General features: G+C 39.1%; 1 protein-coding gene across 4 annotated transcripts in view; it reads right to left on the bottom strand.

The window, feature by feature from the left end:
- The window catches only part of LOC143298963 (uncharacterized), a 42,364-nt gene extending 27,395 nt beyond the window's left edge, over nucleotides 1-14,969 (bottom strand). For all 4 annotated transcript variants that reach the window (XM_076612017.1, XM_076612019.1, XM_076612020.1 and 1 more), the window contains exons 1-5: nucleotides 14,835-14,969; nucleotides 13,688-13,779; nucleotides 8,632-8,782; nucleotides 8,117-8,320; nucleotides 1,152-1,182 (exon numbers count right to left, since the gene is read on the bottom strand). In XM_076612017.1, coding sequence (XP_076468132.1) covers nucleotides 1,152-1,182; nucleotides 8,117-8,320; nucleotides 8,632-8,782; nucleotides 13,688-13,779; nucleotides 14,835-14,846 — 490 coding nt within the window. In that variant the 5' untranslated portion in view covers nucleotides 14,847-14,969. The remainder of the gene's footprint in view (nucleotides 1-1,151; nucleotides 1,183-8,116; nucleotides 8,321-8,631; nucleotides 8,783-13,687; nucleotides 13,780-14,834) is intronic.
- Nucleotides 14,970-15,681: the final 712 nt, after the last annotated feature.

The following is a 15,681-nucleotide window of genomic DNA, read 5'->3' as shown; positions in this document are numbered from 1 at the left end:
CATGACAGGCCTCTGGCTGTGTGTGGTGCGCACTAAGTCTTGGATGGAGCCAGGCGGGGACGGGGAGAAAAGTGCCTCTAGATGTGTTGTACTGGCCATTTACATCAAATCAATGATCTGACATACGTTTACAGTATGGCCAACAGCAAAGTGAGAGCTGTATTATTAGTGGTTTCTTAATTGCAAAGGGAAATTGTTTGCAGCTTAGTCTTTCATGAAGGACTATGTCTCTCCCACCAGAAGCCAAATTGCACTGGGACTTAGTGCTGTAGCCACTGGAATGTGGAAGCTGAATCTTGTGGTGAAGAGATCCACATGTGGTTTGTGCCAATGGTCCCAGATCGGCTGAAGTGTCGAGTGTGACAGGGTCCACTCCGTTTGGAGTACGGTGTGGGATCTGCTGAGGTAATCTGCGAGAATGTTCAGTTTGCCAGGGACATGTTGTGCTGTTCCGGACACCAGAGGAGGACTGTCTCCGCACACAGGGGCAGCTGGTGTGAGTGTGCTCGACCGGAGGGTGCAGAGGAAGTGGAGGAGACGGCGGGTTGGCGTTGTTGAGAGGGCCAGGAGTAGAGGGCCCAGAGTGTCGGCAAATCGATTGCGATCACGCCTTACTTTTAGCCCTGGCTGGAGACATAATTTGACAAAAAACAAGAACGCCAGAGAATCGACAGACAGACAGAAAATACAAAAAAAACCAAAAAAACTTAGCCATATGAAGAGCACAGGAACAGGAGTCAAGATGGCTTCCGGAAAAAGAGGGCGCTAGTCAGGGATACACAGGGGAGGTAACCTACTTATGGAGGTTATCGGCTGTAGCTACTTTCGTTTTCTCTGCATAGGCGGGTAGTAGTTTGCACAGGACAGGAATGTCAGACCCCTGCTGGAGTCTACACTAGTGGGTCACGGTTAAGTATGTGTAATTAAAGTTCTCTTTTGTATTTTTCTTGCATTTTCACTGATGGAAACTTTCTTTCTTCTCCTTTATTTTTCTTTCTTTCTTGTATATGTGTGCATTCCAACTATTCTGCTTTCTGTGTGGACACTAAGTATAAAAAAAATCTCTCTCTTTTTTTTTTTTTTTTTTAATAATAATAAAAGTAAACTTTAATCTAAAATAAGATGTAAAGTTTGGGAAAATTGTCACTCACCGACTTCTGCCACCATCTCAGATGAAGACTTCTGTGGACACAAACATTAGAACAGATTAAAACATAACAGAACAGTATATGTCTGTATTACCAAGTCAAGAAGGAATATTGGATTTAGGAGGGGGTGGGGGGTGGAAAGGATAGTTCATAAAATGTGCAACTGGAAATCATATACAAACAGAAATACAGAAGGAATTCATACATGATCTATGAATATGTGTAAGTGCTTGCACATGCGCATGCTGACACTCACACAATCCAACTGGGTAAGGCTGATTTTAGTCATGTTTTGAACCGTGTTAAAGTCTTAACTCCCAAGAGCAAGGTTTCGGTTGCGCCCCTTTTCTCTGCATTCAAATTTTGTATTACGTGTAGCTGACACATTTTGTACTTTCCAAAGTCAATTCAGGTCTAGATTGGAAGCTGCTAGGCAAATCTCGCTCTCTGCCATAAATGAAGCCAAACCGTAGCTTTATTAGGCTTTTATTTTGAATAAACCTTCACTGACGTCACAGTGTCAGACTCTGGTGAGAAACTGGCTTGATTCAAATCGCCCGCCATTTATAGTCCGGTTCAGGCTTTAACTGTGCAGTCAAGTCACACAGCAGACATCACATCCAACACTCATTCTTTGATGACCACTTGTGTTTTGGATCTTTTCTATTCACTTGTTACATTTACATGTAAAGCATTTTTACCAGAACAGTACCATATAAAAACAATGCAGTTACTGACCTTTTTTTCGTTTCTTTGCTTGTTTTGGGGGGGGGGGGTTCGGGGGGGGGGGGGGGGGGGGGTGTTGTTTTTTAATATATTCTTTGGCGAAACTTCCCTCAAATTGCTGTCTCAACTTACCCCACCAATCTTGTTAACCTTCAGTTACCTGTGACTGTACACATGTCACTTTTTTTTTCTCGTTAACAATCAAACCTAAAGTTTAATTTTATTTTAAAACAATTTTAAAAGCATGATCATTAAACATCATGTTTGACAGAGACTGATATTTCATGTGTCTCAATGTGCCCTGTCTTGTCTTAACCTGCCCCACTGAGTGTCTTAACTTGCCCTGGATTGTCTGAACCTGCCCCAAGTTTGGTCAGTGAATTAAAATGTTTATTGTGTCAAAAGTATTGTATGTTTTCATTTGTTTCTTGTTTAGAAATAGCAAACAAAACAACAACAAAACGATAAAAAAATTTCTGCTGAAGCTATTTTCTTTGTGGTTCATTTATTACAGTAGGAAAAAAAATCACTTTTGTGTCTCAACCTGCCCTGGTCTCCCTTATATCACAAACACCTGATATTTCACCCCTCCAACTGAGTTACAAACATTCAGTATTCCAAAGAAACTAAGACAAAGAGAGTGGAACTGGTGCTGTTGGCACCATTCCACCTTGTTTTAAGTATTAGTCTCAACTGAACATGGGAAGACTAAAAATCTTGTGATATACTTTTGTCAAGGATGTCATGTAGATTCAAAACTATGACAGTCACTGAACATATCTACAGATATAACATGACTGAATTTTTATGTTACTCGCAGACATACTGCAAAATGACGTGGCACAGCACAGCGAAGATTCCGTTAGTTCACTGGGACTGTTAATTATAATAACTAATCAAAATTGTCTTGAACACCCTAACCAAGGCGCTCGAGCGCATTAGCAATCCAACAATGAATTTTGCCTAAAAAGATTACCAGCTTGCAGAGAGCGAGCAAGGAACTCATATCCACAAGGAGGGGTTAAACAAATCAACATGGCCACAACACAGAAACACAAAGATGGTAACCAAAAACTCCAACTGCACACCGAAGGAGAATCACTGGTTCACACCAGACAACAACAAATTTTATCTCAATGAAAATAAAGCTTCACAGTTCACCATGGAAACAATTGAGAAAAAAATTTTAAAAATAAAAAAAAAAGATTAGAGAGATCTAACAAACAAGCAGGGAGAGAGAGGGGGGATGGAAAAAAATAGCTTCTTTGGAAAATAACAAACTGAAGGCTCAGCTTGAGGCATCTGGAAAATTGCTAGCTGAGAACCTGAAGAATTAACAAATCTACAGAGCTTGCTGGGGACTGTCTGAGGAGACTGTGAGTGTGAGCAAAGCGACCAGAAACAGCATGAACGACCTGGAAATGTCAGGATGTCTACACACTCAAGAGAAAAGGGAGCAGAGAACAGGAGGCTGAACAAACCCTTTTTATCTTCACCTAGTACCATGGAGATTGCCATCTGAAGACAGCAAGGCCAATTCAGGAATAGAACTGGTATGAAGAGACAGGGTCAGCAACCGCAGCATCCAAGAAACCACCATCAGGTGAGGGCATAGACTGACTTATGATCCAGTAAATCCAGATCTAATAAGATTTATTCTTTCGTTAAATTCAGACAACTCAAAATCTGAATGAAACCAAAACATGTGTCATTAGAAGACAGCCTAACATTAACTGACCCATTAGTCATTGATTAGGCCACACCTCTAGATTCAGGCACACTAATATACCTCTTGAGAGGACATAATTAGTTAACCAGTAGAGTGCCTATAAGACGTCAGCTGACTACCTACAAAAAGTATTGCCATAGTGCCTATAAGATGTCCATCGACGTCCTGCATATGTTCCGATTTTTCCTTCACTGGAGTTTGGTTCAGTTAACATAAACAGACTCTGAACAGTTAGTTTGATGTGTCTGGATTATAAAAATACTATTTAAATGAACAATCAACATTCATCAGGTAGAAGACCCCTTTCTACAGGATAATTTGCTGACTGACCACGTGATATGCGCATGGAAAAGTAGGTTGCATCATGTGCAAAAAAATGCATTGAAAACTGTGTCCAGTAAAGCAAATAGTCACAGTCAGCAGATTTAAACAAATCTGAAAGCTCTGCTTGTGGTTTTGGACAGATTTCGTGATGGAGAAGGATCTCTCTTGTCTGATGATTGGTTTGAAAATGAAGGTGATTGACAATGACAGTGACGAAACTGACAGCCCCATTTGATGGTAATTCAGTCCATCTATCCAGACAGCTTTTATTAAACAAGTGGCTATGACTGACAGAATATGAGCAGCAAGCGTTGGAAGAAGGGGAGGAGAGGGAGAGGAGTGATGTAAGAGGATAGGTCGAATGTCAGCCAGAGTTCATGAAGGGGGCATGGCTTTTAGGAATGAGTGTGCTCACATTTCAATGCAGACTGTAGGATCGACAACCGTCAATGCTCCACGATTTTCACGAAATGCAGGGTGAAACCTGCACTGGACGTGAAACACATGCTTTTTGTTTTTCACGCTTTTTTTTTTTCTTTTCTTTTTTTTTTTGGTGAATAGAATGGTTGACTTGTTTGAAGAGGTGGTAAGCCAGTTGCACAGCAGACACTTTAATTGGCCCACGTGCAACTTGAAAGGAGTGAATGTCAACAAAGAACTTCACCCTCTCACTCCCGAACGCTCTTAGCTGTCAAAAAGCTTGCCGGCTCAGTTTCTGAGACTGTGATTGACCTTTTACGTTGACTGGGTACCTTGCCATTGTTGGGACAGTGATTTACTTACATGTCTGCACGAGCTGCAATTTGTTTTTTATAAACTTATTGCCTGTTTTAATTTCTTCTACAGGTATAATCTGACAATAGGCATGCTATTTCTAGCTGTATTTTGTTTCTTTTCTTTATGGATGTTATTATGCAGAGGTGGAAATAAGACTTTTTTGTTGCACAAAAATCATTATCTTGACTTTGCATGCCTGAACAGTTATCTACAATCAACCTAATTGGGTAAAAGAGCCCAGAAGCAGAATCTACACTCATCTTTCTTCACAAAAACATTTACTTTCTTTCTGTATCACCCATAGCTTTTGTGCTAGAATATTTTGTGATTTATTACCCCCGAATCCTCAAAATTCCCTGGCAAGGGGAGAGCACTGGGTTTTTTTTTAAACAAAATTCTCTGGCACTGAAATGGTTAACCAACTGATCATTAGTTGATCCTGTTATTTAGGTCCAAAGGTGGCCAGGGCTTGATAGAAATCAAATGTGTGTCACTACAATATTACCTATTGTTATCTATTTGATTACTTGATTAAAATGATAATTGCTAATTCATGTTATTGCTGAATTATACTGCCATCTGACTTGACGTTGCGAGAAGGATGAATAACAGATGGCACACGATCACTAACACTCAGGAAAAGAAAAAGTTAATTATAAATTAAGCTTCAAGGTTAAAATGCATACACTTCAAACAAAGAAAGGAAAGAGTGTTCCAAAGCTACTATTCTGTGTGTGTATAATAGTCCTTGCTTGTACTAGCAGGTTTTTATTTTTATTGCTCTTTATTATATTACAATACCACCACTCACTTTCGCCTCATTCTTGATGCCATTACTGTTCACATAACTGATGATATTGCTATGTTACAACTGGTCTCTTTATTATTAACATCATCTTAAATCATCATCACGAATACAATCATGATTGATTGAATGATTGGACAAGGTTTTGTCTTTTTTTTGTCTTTTTTGTTGTTGTTGTTGCTGTTGTTGGATGCTGCTGTTGCTGCTTTTTACATTTTACTTTTGTTTATGTCTTGTTGTTGTTGTTTTTTCACTATGGTGAATGCTACTGTCTGTCTTATACTGTTTGTTCATTCTGTTCTCTTATTGTACACATGTCTTTGCAAAAAATTTTTTTTTAAGTGTGACCAAGCGCTATGCTTGCTCCAATATTTGCCTCACGCACAAGCTGTATTAGCAGACGACAGTTTTCCCCCCTAACCCGCGCACAGTATGTGTGACGTCACTCCGCTTACATCATTGTGTCCTCGCCAGACCACCTGCTGACGGCTCGACCAGTGTCGCGTCGCAGTACGTCATCGGCTGAGAAGAAACTTGTGTTTCTGTTCCACAGTAATTAATTAATAACTCTTTTGTCAGATCAGTAAACTACAAGTATTATATACTGGCAGAATCGTCGCAATTCCATCTTTAAGTCTGTTCCATTTATGTTTGCCTACGTTACACTGATTTAACGCAGTTTGTAATTTTCAGTGACGAGCTCGTTAAAACTGACCCTGTTCAGGTGACTTAAATTAAGATTATAAATTCATCTTAAATAACCAACACTTCATTTTATACTCATTATAAAGTAGGTGTTGAGCTCTTTCTTTTGCAACTTATCCGACGTAAATCGGTTCAGGAATCATTTAGAAATCTGTCACTGAACACCTTTAAACAAACACAATTGTCATCGGATTCTCCGTGATTAGTGACGATCTGCTCGCAAGCACACGTGACAGCCTTTGCGGTCCGCTAAACTTGCATAAATTGGCACAGTGAGTGATGAGTGGTCATTTCATACCTGGTCAGTCATCTGACCAGAGCCTGCTCTCTTGCTGTGTCGCGGGCAGTGTGTCGTGTGTGTCCCCACAACGGCTGACACCTCGCTACATATTGCTGTAAGTACTAGTGTGTAGAATGTGTTGATTTGTAATTTGTATTGTTCGACACAGTACTTGTGTTCATATGAGTATGTTCAGTTATTGCTTTGTTCAGTTAATTCTTTGTTCAGTTATTGCTTTGACATGTTAGTCACAGCTCGGCTATGATTGATCTAGAAATTGCCATGTCGTCATATGCTCGGAGCAGTGTTCCATTTGATTCTTCTTAACGTCACAATCAGTGACGTCTCTGGACACAGATAGTTTGTTCCAGAATGTTCTAGTGAGTGCCTGAAGTTCATTCACCACTTAATGGTTAAGCCATGATGGTGATTCACTTACTATCTGGTCTATCAGTTTGCCAGTATTATATCTAAGCCACTGACTATCTATCTTGTTTGTTATTCAGGTATTATCTGACATGCTAATATCAGTTGTACTGCTACAGTGCGCTCAGTACTCTAAGATGTGTGTAGTATTCTGCTGTTGTGATTACAAGATAGTGTTGGATTAATATCAGTTGTTGGTTAAAACCACCTGATATGTATCAGTCTGTTAATTGTAATTTAGTTGTCATGCTCTCTCCTACATGGCTTACTCCAGTATAGTGCAACATGATAAACTGATTCATTTGAGTCACTTTGACACAATATAAGCTTTACCTAATCTATACTGTCCGTGTACTTTCACCAAATCAGCATTGCTTCGATCACTTTAACTGCACTATTTAAATGTATTAGAAATGTCATTTGATGTCAGCGTTTGGTCTTCACACATATGCATTATGTTGTTGCGTCTCCCAAACCCGAGTGATAGTCTTTCCATGTAATATGTATACATGTGCTTTACTATTCACTTGTGCCGACATATTGTGCTTGTGACATTTGTTTGTGTCATTCCAGGCACTGTCTTCTCTTCTATTCTCTTCTCTTAGGTTTTCTTCTCATCTAATAACTATTGTAAATAAAACAATAGAAAAACCTATTTGTGACTGGCCTCTATATGTTCCTGGCCTGTGCGTGGGATCTTGTCTATCCTTTCATTCAATCAATCATATTTAGTTAAGTCTTTTGTGCCGTACCCTATTAGAACCACTTGGGACACGGCCACATAAGTTAAAAAAAAAAAGGAAAAAAAGGGAAAGAGTGCATTTACACACAAAAGACTATGTATTAACCTTGTCCTTTTCCCATGCTTATACTGGAAACTGTCCTGTTTGTATGTCTGTCATCCAAACGAAAATCAAACCAAAAAAAAAAGTGTGTGTGTGAGTATGAGTGTGTGAATGTGAGTGTGTGTGTGTGTGTGTGTGTATCACATTCACTGGGTATTGTTATTACAGGACAGCATGCGACCATGCTATGTAGTCGAAAATGAACTGGATGAAATAATTTTGACGTTGGCGTAACATCAGAACAAACTGTGATCAGTGTAACAAAATACAGTGAAACAGTTGGCATCTCTGCTTTATGGCTGAATGAATTGAAAAAACAAATTAAAATAAAATGTTTTTTTCAAATCTAACCTTGGTGCAGCGGCGGGTGTCGATAATGGAGGTGACCTTGATGTTGGGGTTGGTGGGGTTGCGAGGGCCCAGGAAGCGGCAGTGGTGCTGAATCAGACGCATCACCTCCACGCACATGATGATCTTGCACTCCGCAAATCCGTTCAATGTGAAAAACTGCTCCTTGGTCACGGAGGGTTTGAAGTGGAACAAATCACGCAGAACCTGTAGCATCAGAGGGAAAACCAGTAACGCAAAGACTGAAAGAGACACCAAAAAACAACAACAAAAAACATGAAAGTACTTAAGTCAGATACCCATTCACGCCCGAGTGGAATGTGGAAAATCTGAGTAAAGTGTATTTTCAAAGGACATAACCCTGTGCCGAAACAGAACTGTGAATCCTATAACTGGATCAGAAATCCAATATCTAACAGATTCTGCAAAGCGCCTCCCAGTCCAACACATCCAAAACTTAAGGTTAGGTGAAAAAGAGAAGCTTGAACAGTATGAAATATAAAGAAAGAAGATCTGACCTTGTAAACTGACTCGATGAAACGCACATCTGACTTTGTGTACAGGTTGTCATCCAGAAGTTCCATGACTTGAGAAGAAAACTGGGGGTTGTAGTTGGTGAACAAATGGTTGTACAGGGGCAGTAGTGCACATGGATGTCCCTTTGTCAACCTGCACACATTATAGCATACCCTTTGTAGATAGTTTACTTACAAGGAGAAAACACAAAACTCTGTGTGGGAGGGTGGAAGGGAGGAGGGGGCAGAGGGGGTGGGGGGGATGGCAATGAATTATTTATAATGTCTGGTATCTTGTGTTCAGTTTTTCCTTTCTGACATTTACATATGTGTGTTCTATTTATAAACGCCTATGGCTTATTTTCAGATTAGGCGTAAATGCTCATAATAATAATAATAATACTTGCTATATGTTTTTCCATTTTGATTTAAAGACCAACTATAACTGTACATGAATGGAACTTTTGTGTGAAAAATGTGAACAGACATAAAAGGTTTAGGTTGCGTATCAGACATTGGTCATGGACGCATATAAATTTGCAATGACCCAACGATGTGGCAGCCAGTCAGTCACTTGACATTGATTTATCAGCAAGTTGGTACACCAAAAAGGCCTTTTGTAGAGTTCCCTGAATCTCCTGCAATCACAATTGCAGTTTCAAATTTAAAAAAATAAATAAATAAATAAATAAAATTAAAAAAATTTTTTTTTAAAAAGGTACTGTAGTTCCTCTGCAGTTCAACGCCAAGCAAACACAGTAAACAACTTGAAAACTTGCACCAAAAACCAGCAATGACTCCTACTCAAAACCACTGTCACCTGTATGTTGTAAAATGCCATGTAACACAGCGCCAGTGTGGCTGTGTATGTGTATGTGTGTGTGTGTGTGTGTGTGTGCATGTGTGTGTGTGTGTGTGTGTGTGTGTGTGTGTGTGTGTGTGTGCATGTGCGTGTGTGTGATACAAAAACACCAAGAACTGATATCTGGTTCAGAGCGTGTGCATCAGCGCTTTTTGCATGCTAATCAACATGGGCGTACAAACTCAATTCAAGTCACATGCACACACACACACACTACTTATCATCACTAAGACACACTGATACCAGCATGTAAATGCACACACATACATACACACACATTTAAAATGTTTCACAGGTGTGTTTGTCACTTTGTGTAAACAAAAGAGTGTACTATACAATGTGTAAATGAAAATACACTTTGTGTGGTGGAAGAAGGGGGTGTGGGGGCTGCCAATATGGGAGGAAGAAACTTTAGAAAGGGATATTTTTCCTGACCCATTAATTTTGAAAAATGGCCCATTGATTTTCTGGTTCACAGGTCAAATGACCCATAATGTGCTGAACCAAACCTAAACTCTGGACAGGCTATTTTTTTTTAAACACACTAATATATGAATAGAGAATATTAATTGCAGCTGAAACAATTGCCTGTATTAGAATATTCATTGTCTATCGGATGATGAAATAAAAATAAATAAAACAGGCTCTTGAAAACATAAATTAAGCCAATATCATTACCTGTGACTCTTTTCTTCTTTTTTTTTCTTCTTTTTTTAAATGACTGTAAGTGTTTGTGTGTAAATGTGTATATTTTCAAAGCCTACAAGTACAACACACAACTCATGTGGCATCTTAGAATAGTGCTCTTTCTTAAATCAGATTTCATTACAACTCTGTGAATGTGGTCAGCTGTGATCAGATCATTTCTGCTTCCATCATGCCAGACTGCTCTAAAGCAATGTTAACTTTCATCTTGCACTTCATGTACACAGTTCTTTTCCTTTGTCTAGCAACAGTTGCACATGTATCTTTTTCCCACTAGAGAGGAAGCCTACATTTAGTTATTTCTGTAATTGCTTTAATTTCGCAAAGAAAGCCTTATCTATAGTTTTACTTAGCTTTCATCTTATCCAACCTTTAAAGTAAATGTCTGATATTTTTAAGTAGTGTGCCCAAAATATATTCAACAGTGCAAAACGTTTGTATTTTCATAATGATGATGATGGATCATGGAGTCTCCCGTCGGTACGACAGATGAGTAGGCAGGCAGGCTTATCTGTCGGTGTGTGTCCTCATATGGGAGAAGAGGCCAATTCTGGATGCACAGCACTTCCCACAGGTGTTGCAAGGGAAAACGTCTCCAGAAGTTGAGCCCTGCTTCCTTCGCTCACGCTTCTCCTTAATGGCCAGTGTTGTCTTGTTTTCAAACGTCTTTATGCCACTAGAGCACAGCATCCTCCAACGATGTCTATGTCACAGTCTTTGAGGTTTGTCTTCAAGGTGTCCTTGAAGCGCTTGCAGGGTCTTCCAAGTTCGCAGTGGCCTTCCTTCAGCTGGCCATACAAAAGCATCTTTGGGATCCTGCTGTCTGTCATGCGGACGTGTCCTGTCCAGCCTAGCTGGCACTGGATCAGCAGGCTTTCAATGCTCGGCAGACCACTCCTGAGCTCGTCGTTCCAACATTAGCCTGGTTGCCTGACCAGCACAGGTGACTTTTTTTAGTGAGGAGTTGTGCAGTCCCTTCTCCACTCTCTCGCCTATCGACGCCACAGTCCCACAGGTGCAGATACTGCCATGTGTAGGATGGCCTTGGCAGGTGCAGGTTTTTTTCTTCGGAGCTCCGTCTCCTAGGGGGACTTCCAGCCAAGGATAAGAGCTCCCCCTGCCCTTTGGTCATCCTCTTCCACCTTCACAGCCGTTGGGAAAGGTTTCCTCCTCCGCCTGGAGGAGTATGTCACACATACTGATATAGGAAAATGGAATTTGAAATTTCATATCTCGATACCTGTGAAATGAAATGTTTAATGATCCATATCATTTTTGACTCACTTGTGTAAACAGAGTCTATGTTTTAACCCGGTGTTCGGTTGTCTCTGTGTGTGTGTGTGTGTGTGTGTGTGTGGTAAACTTTAACACTGACATTTTCTCTGCAAATACTTTGTCAGTTGACACCAAATTAGGCATAAAAATAGGAAAAATTCAGTTCTTTCCTGTCACCTTGTTTAAAACCATATTACACCTCTGGGATGGGCACAAAAAAATAAAAAATGAAGCCTAATTATATGCAAACTGCATTTACTGTTATATTTATATTTTTTGTATTCTCTAAACTTGGCACTTTGATCTGATATTCTGACACAACAACAAGAGCAGTCATTATTATCATTTTTTGTTCAAACAGGAACTTCTTTTGCTAAGCATGGAAGTTTTATTTATTTTGCAAACATTTTGGTGCAGATAGTAAAAAAAAAAAAAGGAAATTACTCTGTAATTAATGCTAGGGGACTTAATTTGCTTTAAACTGATATTTCCATTTTAAACATTACATTTTAAATTATACTCAATACATAAAAAGCTTGTGTGCTTTAATCTCAGTGTACAGGGCTTTCACTATGTTCATTCGCCCAAGTGGTCTTTTTCGGAAAATACTAAAATCAATACGACGAGTGGACTTTACAGATCTGTTGGCCGAGCCCTGAAGGTCATGGGCAAAAAAGGAAATTTTTTATCTAAAATTACGTTTAAATAACATACTTACCGTGACCCAACTAGTGCAGACTTACACATATTTATACACATTCAAAGCGCGTGCTCATATTCTTCGTGAACACGAACGACGCCATTTTGTTTCAAGTTGTTGATCTGCCTGTTTAATCCTATATTCAATGGACAATACATGATAACATGTGATGGAAAGTTGTAGAAGGAGACCGTTAAATATTTATTCAAAGAAAGATTTGTGAACGCCTCATCACTTACTGGATTATGCCCCAAACTGCCATAAAAATATCCACAGAATCAGTCAGAATTCACAGTTAAAAATTGTAAACCATGCGAGTTAATACCCCTGAACTGATCCCGATGAAACGAAAAAATTTCCAGTCTTGACTGTTCTCAAAATGAAGTCCTTTTCACTTCTTACGACGTTTAAGTACTTGTACTTGGCTCTACGTGTTATTAGTTTAACAAAATACTCAATTTTCATACCAACTTTAAAACTATAAAACTAGAATGAACATAAAAGAGAAATTGAATCGACGGTGTCGTGTCGTACTACATTCCCGGCGAGTGTAACTAAACTTGTACATCTATCTAGATCTAGTGAAAACGGCTAAATGTTGCAGTGTGATTGCGGCGATGGCCATTAAAAAGAATTTCTTATTGCCCTTAAAGATTTTCTGAATGCCCAAGATACACCAGAATAATATGATTTAAACAGCGTTCTCACTGTGAATACCGCAATTGATTTATCGCCCTTTAAAAAAGTATGTTCAAATGTTAAATTTTAGAACGTCAGTTTAAGGAGCCACGATAGTGTAATGGATAAGGCAGTTTCTTCTCACCCGAACACAGGGTTCGAATCTGGTTAGGACTTTTTTTTTTTTTTTTTTTTTTTTTTTTAAACACGAAGCTTTATAATAACAAATACAGAACACATTTTAACGATTAGATTTTTTTTTTTTTTTTAAGTGTATCACAAGTGAGTCTTGAAGGCATTGCCTCTCTTGTTAAGATATAAACTGTTACCTGAAAAGCAAGTAATTTAACAACCCAAATGTTGTAAGATTGTAATATGTTGTTCCCTTATAATATATATTCGTTTCTGAGTGTTTTCTTGATTCAATTTCTTTCATGGCTTTTTCTTCTTCATCATGATCATTTCTTCATTCTGAGTACAAAAACTTCTGTACTGTTTTGTTGGTCTAGATGTGCCCACAAGTATGTAAAACCTTACAGTTACAGACCAAACCCATCCCAGGAGAATACTTAATCCACTACATTTATGTAAACTCATGAATCAAACAAAAAGAAAAATCATTGGGGGTGAGGAATATAAACCACAGAGGGGGTGAGGGATATAAACCAGCAAAAAAGAAAGAAAAGCAAATTGTCCAATAGAAGTACAATACAAAATTTACTAACTGCTCTAGAAATAGAAGAAAAATGAATGATGAGCAAAATAACGGTTTCAAATACCATATACACTTCAGAACTTGGGGGCCACAGAAGGAAAGGCATATCCAAATCATATCTTACCCTTCAATGTCAAATTCACCAGTATACCTCATCTGGCGAGCTTCACTCTGCAAAATCTTCACGTTGTTCTTCAAGTCACCAACCGAACACATCTGTCATAACAAAGTTATTGATCCAGTCATTCACAGTCTCTCTCACTGATGTCATATCAGATGTTGAAAATATATCTAATAAGTAATAATAATTAATGTTTAATTTACATTTTTATTGTAAATACATGAGAACACTACATGTAATCAGACAACCACAGACACAATGTCAATGTAACAGCAACTAATACACAAAGGTAATAAATTCATTACTACTACTAATGTTTCCATTGTACTACCAATATGCAGCAATATGTCCCTATGTTATCATCCCCAAATGTGTGTGTGTGTGTTTGTGTGTGTGTGTGTGTGTGTGTGTGTGTGTGTGTGTGTGTGTGTGTGTGTGTGAGTGAGTGAGAGCAGAGAGAAGAGGGGGGATGAGAATTTAGAATTACATTTTTGAAAAGTGTTCAACCTTAAAAAAATGTCAAATACTCCACTCAAGATATGATATTGTCAATAATATTAATATTCATAATACAAAAATTGTACAATCAGTGAATCTGAAACAATAATATTACAATTTAACATTAAACATGCAGTTCATTCTCATGCTTTTTTGTATTGTTATTAATGGCATTAGCTAAGACCTATGTCACGATATTGATCTGACAGAATGCACAAGTTGATACAATAACAAAGTGAAACGTGTCGTTTTCTCGTCTCTTTTGAGTTGGACCAGTGTTCGTTCTTCGAAAGTTGACAGATAAATGTACGACCTTTTTTTTTTTCTTTTTTTTTTTTTTCTTTCAGTTTCGTCTGCGGTCAACTAACTATATCATTCAATCCATAATTAACCACACTTGGCAAATAAAATCAGCTTTACACCACCAGTACTCTTTCTTCTTAATCTCAGTCTCATTTATAACTTCATCATAACGCTACTTCCCGAGCCCTAACCTCGACTCCAAGATTCGACCCGAACGAGGTTGAACAAAACAAAACTTGTCTGGAACGTTACTTTATTCAGTTAGGAACTGTCATTGACTGACAATGACGTTTCCTCAAGGGGGATAACATGAGTTGGAATTTTCACATTTTTTGCCATAAATACCAACCTTGCCACTCATCTTTCTCACAACAAGCTGGAAAAGTGTCGACAACCAAGTGACAACTCAGCAGAGTCGTGCAGAAAATCTTCGACTCGCCGCTTGTCAACTTCGAAATATGGCGCATGCCACAGCGCCTCCTGTTTCCGCTTCTTTGCCGGTTGAGCGTGTACGAATTGCCATGGAGATACGTACGTTTTAGCCTCTTCGGCGGGCGAGAGTTCCAACGGACTGCAAGTGGCAGAAACAATATTCGGCCTATTACTTTGAATTTGGCAGTTGTAGTTATATCGCCACATCGGAAGTGGGAACGCGACTGAAGATAATAAAATAATAGGATACTTTTGTTTTGTTTTGAAATAAAATGGTGGTGGCGGAATGATGAAACATCGTCAAAGTGCAACGTACTCTATCAGTTTTAATGTCGACGAAATGTTTAAACCACACCGATTGTTAATTTCATCTCCCCATATCATCTCAAGAAATATATAATTCTCGATAAAATCAGTCTTATAAATGCCAAGCTATGGGATACCATGAATGATTGTTGTAAACCAGCACGTACAGTATAACGTGACTTTTACTCGAAAAGTGACAGCTGGCTCAAATGCACTTTACCCAAAAGCGGAAACTTATGCTCAGACAAATTAAACGTGTCTCTGAAATAAGTTTCTTAGCTTCACCCCGAAGAGCAGCTACGGGACCCAGTGAGGACACTCATCGGACCGCCGGCCAGCCAGGACTTCCCCCACCCGACAACAGCCAGCCGGGACACAGCGATGACCCCAATTCCCCACCCGGCCTCTCACCCAGTCACCTCAGACCGTCAGCCAGGAATTCCCCCACCCGACAAAAG

This window comes from Babylonia areolata, chromosome 24, assembly GCF_041734735.1.
Source record: "Babylonia areolata isolate BAREFJ2019XMU chromosome 24, ASM4173473v1, whole genome shotgun sequence".
Taxonomy (NCBI): domain Eukaryota; kingdom Metazoa; phylum Mollusca; class Gastropoda; order Neogastropoda; family Buccinidae; genus Babylonia; species Babylonia areolata.
Note: the sequence above shows the minus strand (reverse complement) of the source record. Positions and strands in the feature narration are given on the sequence as shown.